Source organism: Copadichromis virginalis, linkage group LG4 (genome assembly GCF_057382275.1).
Source record: "Copadichromis virginalis isolate Kocher_CV1m ecotype Utaka linkage group LG4, C_Virginalis_male_GT1.1, whole genome shotgun sequence".
NCBI classification, from domain to species: Eukaryota; Metazoa; Chordata; class Actinopteri; order Cichliformes; family Cichlidae; genus Copadichromis; species Copadichromis virginalis.
Window position 1 is genome coordinate 23,604,228 of NC_140621.1, and position 8,724 is coordinate 23,612,951.

General features: G+C 40.8%; 1 protein-coding gene and 1 long non-coding RNA gene across 2 annotated transcripts; one reads left to right on the forward strand and one right to left on the reverse strand.

Moving 5' to 3' along the window:
- Positions 1 to 1,723: 1,723 nt before the first annotated feature.
- On the reverse strand, positions 1,724 to 2,993 carry LOC146711460 (uncharacterized). Its single transcript, XR_014920292.1, has 3 exons — positions 2,887 to 2,993; positions 2,153 to 2,234; positions 1,724 to 1,858 (listed from the first exon to the last, which is right to left on the reverse strand). It is a non-coding gene; the product is annotated as an uncharacterized LOC146711460 (long non-coding RNA).
- Positions 2,994 to 3,538: 545 nt separating this feature from the next.
- Positions 3,539 to 6,080, forward strand: LOC146711461 (suppressor of cytokine signaling 3-like). The gene is made up of 2 exons (XM_085454312.1): positions 3,539 to 3,725; positions 4,222 to 6,080. Exon 2 carries the CDS (start codon positions 4,354 to 4,356, stop codon positions 4,969 to 4,971), a length of 618 nt encoding a protein of 205 aa, XP_085310438.1. The 5' UTR covers positions 3,539 to 3,725; positions 4,222 to 4,353; the 3' UTR covers positions 4,972 to 6,080.
- Positions 6,081 to 8,724: the final 2,644 nt, after the last annotated feature.

Below are 8,724 nucleotides of genomic sequence, written 5' to 3' on the forward strand. Positions count from 1 at the left end.
CTTTTAGCCCTTCCCAGAAGGCAGCTATGACATTCATAAATAGACACCATGTGATACTAAGCGAGGAATGCTGCCTTTGCCAAAACGTGACACCCAATGTCAGTGCCAGCTTTCACAACTTTACAGATCATCAAGTGGGAATCAACCATTTATAAAAAAAAAAACCTGCACGTTTAATCACCCGTGCACAGAGAAATACAGTCAACTATGTGGCAGTATGCATATTCAATAAAAGAGAAAAAAATCTGCACAGTCTGATTGTCTGTGAGCTTTGAATGGAGGGTGTGTTTTCGGTTTTGGAATTTTATTTTGAATTTCTTTCTTTTTCCTGAAAAAAACCGTTTTACTTCTCATGTAGTGTCGTCAGTTCTCATTAATAGGAAAGAGTAAATATTAATAAGAAAGCACTCGTCTCTGTCAAAATACAGGAACACATCTGCAACAGAAGAGTTGCGCAATCAGAGTGATGAATGGTATTCGTAGTGCGCATGAACAGAATATTCCCAAGTGTTTCCCGGACTAACCTCGTATGTCGTGAAAGACAACTCCACAATGGTTACAGTAAACACAAAATACATGGATATGTTTTCATCAACATATACAAGGACATATAAATTTGAAGAAGAAGAAGAAGAAGAAGAAGAAGCAGAAGAGTAGCTTGTGAAAAACAGTGTTGCCATCTGGGTTTTTGTGGCATTCTCAGCTGCGGTGGTCATGCATAAGACTTCCCATAATTTACAGAAGCACAAAGACCGACATTGATAGCGACACTGTAAGAAAGACACTGAAAAAGTTACCAGGAAATCATTACTGAATGATTGGTAATAACACAGAAGTTGCCCTGCCCAATCAAAAAAAGGAAGTTTTACAGTAATTTAGTTCCAAATGGCGGTAAGTGGACAAATAGAAACAGGGGAAATAGGCAGGTAGAGACACAAAGTGCCATTGTTCATTCATTATAAAGACTAGCACATTTTAGACTGACAGGCATACCAGGAATCTACCAGATTACCTTAGTTCATCAGTGTCTAGCAGTTCTACGGGAACTTTTGAGATTTCCTTTTACAGTCCTTCCTTTCGTGAAATACAATGTCTGTGTAAGTTAGCGCATTAGGAAATAACGATTTTATTCTGGCTCTTCTGTGCATAATAGGATTTTAAAAGGAAAAAACAAAAGAAAAACGCTGTTACCAGTATTGTTGACTCAACTGGAATTCAGGATCAGTGCATTCAGCTGTGCAAACACAAAAAGAAAAAAAGAAAAGCAGCTCCAAAATATTTTGTTGAATAATATTTTTTTGCTTTTCGCCGCCCTTTCCAGTTGATAGGTCTGCTATTTTGCCCTCATACCCAGTGGGTTTACGGGAACCACGAGCTAGGGTAAATTTCCGAGTCAGTCTGGGAAAACCTAAACAGCTGTCTCTTTTTTTCTCCCTAACCAGTGGTTTATAGCTAAAAGCTAGCATCCGCTGCCATGTGATGCCTTGTCTAATCCACTTAGAACTAATTCTAAGAAGAACTACACAGAAAATTTGGTTGTTGTCGATGTATTTGTTTGTCAGTAGCTCATGCATTCGAACCTTTAAATATGAACAAATGCTCATTTTTGGTGTAGTATTTTCATTCGCTAAGACTACTATAAATATACGCCAGGGAATGGCACACACACATGCACACACACACTTAGCCTAAAAAACCAAATGTGTCATTGCCAAACCTTCCAGCCACAGATGTTTAACCGGAGTCCCACAGTGTGCTACAGCAACAGGGAAGAAAGCTGCCTCAGCTACAGGTCACTTGGTTCGCCTGCCACCTTGACTGACAAATGTATGCACAGCCTCAGTTTATTGTAATCGACCTGTAAAATTACAGTACACACATTAAACAGCCAAGTCAGCATCCCATAATAGTGTGCATAATTGTTCCTGTTGAGCACTGGGAAGGCAGGTTCTTTTTCCCAGCTTCAGTCAGCTTACTAGTTCATTTTTGTTCCAGTCATTCCTAGTATGGACCCTGGGGAGCCTTTGAATACCAAATTAATACTTTACATTGATGACACCATAGTTTTTCTGGAAACAAGCACGCTGTTACAGGGCTATCCTAGTGATCCTCTCCCATCCTGCTTGCCTGTATTAGACAGCACCTGACTCACCTCTGTGGACACAGCTGGTCTTTAACAAAGGCCATCAGGCACTCTGGCGTCACTCTATTTCCCTCAAGCTCCCCCTCTTGTCCTGAAGTTTGTTAAAAAAACAGAAAAAAATTTGGGTTTTTTTCTCTTTATTTCTATGGATTCCAGTTTGTGTTGAGAAATGTCAAATTCCTGTACGATTCCATGGCCCTGCCTAATAGATCTCAGCATTAATGAGTAAGCTGTATACAGATCCTGACATGAAAAAACAGCCTGGGGTTAATCTACAGCAGAACAACCAGCTGAAGCTGATGGTCATAGCTGAGTCAACAGGGAACAAGATGAGGTGGACAGTGTGAGCACTCTATCAGTCACAATTTACCAAAGATAGGCATTTCCACAACTGAACAACTGACTTCTGATGAATTTTTTTAAAAAAGTCCTTGTTTAACAGTTCTACAAACTGGCTTATAACACCCATTCAAAGTGTCTCTAAAAACATATTTTAAACATTTATTTTATAATCTGCCTTTACACCCGTTTTTATTCATGTGTACCCACCAAAAAGGGGGCAAATAAACAATTGCAAAGGCACTTTTTCAGCTGAAAAACAGCAGCACAGTCTCTGTAGAGAAGCAAAATGGAAACTGGTATTAATACGTGTATAAAGAGCTTAACATAGGACTTAAACTGCTCTATTTGATGTCCAATATTATACAAACTATGCAGGTGTAGCTTCAAGACATAATAAATACCTTACAAATGATCACCGCGTCACATTAAAGCATATCAAGGTTTATAAGAGAGCGCTCAAATATCTCAGGGCGCTCATTAAAAGTGCACAAACGCAAACGGGAAAACTGTTAAACCATCTGACGACAAGAAGTAAACAATAACCCGCTGCCCTTGGAAACCAGCTGTTGCCGGTTGAGAAATAAAATCAAGTTTGCCAAAATCTGTCGCCCTCTATGGGAAGGCAGCGATGAGCATTCAACCCTCTGTTACTATGAATTTCTCAGAAACCGATTGCACAAAGCGTCGCAGCTGAATCATTACCTCACGCTAATCACTAAAAGAGGAACTTTTAATAGGAAAAAAATGACTACATAGCCAAATATAGATTTATGGTCGGCGTCAATAAGCATCGAGGCTCGAAATCTACAATGAAGTTAAAAGTTTTGTGTGAACAAAAACACAAAGGTGCAGGAGGACTGCTTGGAACTCCTCACTAACTTCATTTGGAGGAACAGCAGCGGGGGGAGGGGGGCAGTGCGCTTCTCATAGCAGGAATCCTTTAAAAAAAATAAACACACGCTTCCTGTCAATCTGCCAGGAGAGCAGCTTTACTGGAAGTGAGGGGGCGGGGTCTGAAGACTCAGCCTCGTCTGTATAAAAAGGTTCACCGCTCTCTGAGAGGCGCACTCAGCTTGTTACGCACAGAGAAGGCTCTTTACTAACCTGCCAAAAAGAAAAGGCAAGACAAAAAAAAACTTTGAAGTTTTTTCTCAAGCACCCAAAAGGAGGCAGGACAACTCACTATCTGAGCAAGCTTTTGGATTTAACTTAAAAGAGCGACTTTGGAGAAACATCACAGGTACGGACCAGTCTCTTTTCTCATTTTTGCACTCTCTCTCTGTAGCATAAAATCCTTATTATATAACCAGAATGTATAATTCATGTCAAGGGTGTTTAACTAACTGAGGCAAACAGTTTAGAGAAGCCGACCGTGGCATGTAAATTGCGCAATGAATATTATGCTGTCTTTACTGGAACTGACCGTGGTGCCTCAATCCCGAGGGCAGATTACACACACACATACGCACATACACACTCATACACAAAGTTTCCCCGAAACGGCTGGAAGTTAGCTGAAGGATATTAGTCAAACAGGGAGAGCAGAGTAAGGCTGGGTAGCCCCAAAGTTTTAAACATGACATACAGTTATGGAAGGAAAAAAAAGTTTCCAGTAGTGCCTCTGGGAGTTTTAAGAGTATTCAAGTTGAATTTGTAGTTAAAGTTTAAATCAGAATTTTAATGTCTGTGTGATCAAAACTGAGTTTTAACCCAAGCCTCTTCTTTCTTTACTTCAGGTGTTTCATTCAGGCAAAGGCTGAAAACAGACCGCTTCTTGCCTACTCAAACAACCCTCTCCACCTCACCTCTTCTTTCGTCTGTGCGGCACCCGGTGCTCCTCAAGCTGCCAAGAAAGCGGGCATAGCGCCATGGTAACTCACAGCAAGTTTGACTCCGCGATGAGTAGCAGCCCCTTGGACTCCAAAATGCGGCTGTCTTACCATTACAAAACTTTCACCTCGAAAACTCAGTATCAGATGGTCCTGTCCACTTTTCAAAAGCTCCAGGAGAGTGGCTTCTACTGGAGCACCATCACCGGCAAGGAGGCCAATGCCATGCTGGCGTCCGAGAAAGTGGGCACGTTTCTGATCCGTGACAGCGCTGACCACCGACACCTTTTCACTCTCAGTGTCAAAACGGCCTCAGGCACCAAGAACCTTCGCATCCAATATGATTCAAACTCTTTTTACCTGCAAACTGACCCTAAGAACGTTCAGTCTGTTCCCCACTTTGACTGCGTTCTCAAGCTGGTTCATTTCTACATGGCTCAGAATAAAGGGAACATTCAAAGTGGGAATATCTACTACATTTACTGCAGTGGGCAGAAGATCCCTCTGGAGCTCATCCGACCTCTCTCCTGCTGCATGTCCACTTTGCAGCACCTGTGCAGGAAAACCGTCAATGGACATTTGAACATTTCTTCCAAAAGAGACCAACTTCCTCATAATTTGAAGGACTTCCTCCAGGAGTATGACGCTCCTATCTAGTGGCATTTGACTGATCCCTGTGTTAAGAGTGTAATGGAAAAAACCTGGTTGGTTTCAGAGCACCTATACACAGTCGGGAGCTGCATTTGAGGAGTAATGAAGCAGTAGAGTCGACAGAATCGAGCCCAGGACTGAGCTTGTGAAGGGGGACCACATGTGTACTGACAAGATGTGTGTTGTTCTCAAAAAAGACATTTAAAAAGACACTGGATTGAGGACCAATCCACAAAGAGGGCCAAGAGAACGAGAGCACTGCTGTGATCTGGTGGCACTATCTTCGTCTGCCTCACCGATGACGTGAAACTTAGTAAAAACCGAAGTGAGGTTCACAGCCAGCTGTCTACAGTGCAGTGACACATAGGTTCCCTCTGCCACCGCTGCTGCTGCTAACCAGTGTACTGTGAGGCTGTTTAGCTCACACATCAGCCTTAGAAAATGATCCACCAATTACAGCTGGACTGGCTTTGTTACTGGATGAGAATCTTGGATGTGTTAGCATCCTGGGATTTCTGGTCTAGTGTTCGCTGGAAATCCACAGACGATAAATGGAAAAAGCCAGAGTACAAATAAATGGACACTGATTGGTTTTCTGGGTTTATTTGTGCAACAGCTTGTGTGGGATGTATAAAGAATGGAAAATGTGGACATTTATATTTTTGATTTATAGAACATGTTTACGCCAAATTTTGCCAGAACAAGACCACAGTTTGTTGGAAGGTCAACAAGACTGAATCCTCAGAGATTTTACTTGAGAAAGGAGCACCACTGCCAAGTTAAGCAAATACAAAGACACCCTTTTATTGGCTGAACGGTGTCTTAGTATTTGTGGCACAGGCAGGATCATTACTGCATTCAAATGAATGTCAACATCATTTTCCTTAAAACCATGAGCTAAAATGAAATGGTTGATCTTTTTTGTGTGTGTGCGCTTGTATGCGCCGTCTTTCATAAAGATGTATTTTTGCCAGCCCAACCACTTGCTGGGGATGCTTGAAGATAATTGAGAAGTTTGACGAAGCAAGCAGACTGATACAACTTTGCACTTATTTATATGTGTACAAACGTTTCACTAATTTATAATAAAGAGTGATATTTTTTCTAAAAACTGACATCTCATTGTTTTATTTTACTTTGCCTGTGTGTGGATGGGGAGTTGTGGTGGACACAAAGCTGACATGACACGCCTGGATCTTTAACTTAGGGTTACATACACATGTAGTTTAGTTTTCTTGCCACATAATTCAGGTCACAAGATTTCTACTCATGATTTCCACTTAGAGTTTACCAAGCGCCACCTTTAACCGAGATGGGAAACCACAGCTCTATATCTGACGCTATTTTTTTCTTTTCTTTTTTGATGTATTAAACACAAAGATATAAAAGGCGTTATACTTTCTCTTTTAAAAGATTAGCTTCCCCAGAAGACAGCATGCTTGGTTTGAACTTCAAACAAAAAAGTTATTTCTGAGTGTTATTTCCTAAGAGTATTTCTTCCTCTAACTGAGAAGCTGCCACACACAAAATACTCCAGAACTGTATAACAATCTAGTCTTCTAGAGAAGTACAGACTGCGTCCTTTATTCTTGCGTGACTCACTGGATTCTTTGTAGGTGTTGGTGTGACTTAACACGCTCGCACATGCACAGACATAATGATGCCGCAGTCTGCTTATAACACGAATGGATCTGATGAGTGTTCGTGTTCTCTGTCTGGTTCTCAGAAATGCTCAACACCCTGCGCACAAATGTATAAATAAGTCAACACGCGAGGTTTAGTTTAGTACAGAGAAATTCAGAGAGGTGACGTATTCACTGTTTCATATGATGTCAGTCGTGAAATAATGTGGAAAGCCGCTAGCCCGCTTAAGAACAGTCAGTTCTTAAGTTTTACCACGGCGTGTCTGAAACGTTTCTGCTCTAAGACAACAGTTTTGCGTCAGCAAGCCGTACTACAGGGCTGCAGGATTGAAAACAAAACAGGAAAGATGTGAGCCATTCTCCCAAACACGAGAGATTAGATCGACTTTCTTGTGCAGTTCTGTTTGCGCTGGTTATTTATGAGCGCAACACATCCTGAGCTCCGGGGCCATCTTTCCTTTGGAAAGGAAGGCTGTCTCGGCTGACAAAGGATTTAAATGGGCCTAAACACAAGCATTGCTGCTATGTAACCAACAGTCATATCTATTTCCTTCCTGGCATTATTAACAATGATTTATGATCAGTTCTGTATTTTGCTACCTCTATTTTTTTAATGCATAGTTAATCAGATCAGAAGGGGGAAAAAACACACATACAAAGTCAGTAGGAACATCAACATTGAGGAAGTGAGACTTAAATATATCCCCATCAGATGATTCGGATTCATCAGTTGTCGTCTACCCCTCTCTTTGTGTTCTCTTTGTGACCCGGGTCCTGCACCGGGGAACCTTGCAGCCAGGATAGGGTTGAGGCCCATCGCATCCCCGCTTGGATAAATGTTTATGAAAAAAATATTTGAATGTATTGCAAGATAAAAGATGCTTTTTTCCACCCACACGAAAAAACGGCCACACCATCTCTTACAGTGTATACTGCTACATAATATCAAGAGCGACTACAGCAAGGAACACATACACAATTGCAGCCAGCTACTTGATAAATGACCAGGAATGTGCAATAACCTCAATGTGCAGCATAATTACAGCTCCTACTTTGCTTGCTTCAACAGCACTTTGCTGTTTTCTCGCTGCCTCTGGAGCTGAGTGCAGAGATGTCAGAGAGATGAAGGGTGACTGAGGTGATGTGTGCTCTGTGGTATATGTACAGAACCCTGTTTTAGTTTTTCTCTTAATACTACTACTACTTTTAATAATAATACTGATGTGATATCATGTCACTGTTCATCCACTGCTTAGAAATGCAATTTAATATCTTGGAGAAAACTGCATGACTAGACTGGGAACGTGTAAAATATTCAGAAACCGGCTTTAATCCTTCAAATATTCAAAAACAGTCAAAAGGAATGTTTGTAGATGTTATATTTGAATTTTCTGGTTTTATTCATTTTAGCACAGTTAATACAGAGTGTGGAACATAACCTTTGCCATCACCACGAATATATTTAGCAACAAAGAAATGAGACAATAATTTCCAAAGTAAACCCGTGGTCCATGTTGGTATGTGCCATTGATTGTCTGATAATTACAACTGCAGTTAACACATTAAAATGTATTTCTGTCTAAAAAGACCGTGGCATATTTCAGTCTTGAATGGCAGCTGAAACCAGCCTGACCTTCTGTAGAGTTCTATTAAAAGCACGCTGGCTTGGCGTGCTGCTCGGGAGAAATTCTCTGGTAGTGATGGTCATGTGATTCTAGAGAACGAGCTCTGAAGCTCTTACACAGTCGTAAATTTGTCATAGTGGCAACACCCCCAGGCAACTGCTGTGTCTGAAGCACCAATCTGAAACCATTACAGCTCCCACATTAACTTTTTTTTTTCACAGGAAGTACCCGTATGTCGTCTGTAGTTGTATTCAAACCTGTTATACAGTTGACACAAAACGCTAGAAAAACAGATAGTGGGAAGACAACATTTCTTTAAAAAATAAAATAAAATCTTGTGCAATAAAGAGGAACTTAAAACTAACAAATAATGTAATGAAACATATTCATCATTAGTGTTGCTTAAACAAGCTGTTTTATCCTCTTTTTATAAAATGTATTACAATATAATCCGACTGAACAGGAAATAGTTCTTATTTATTATTCTTTTT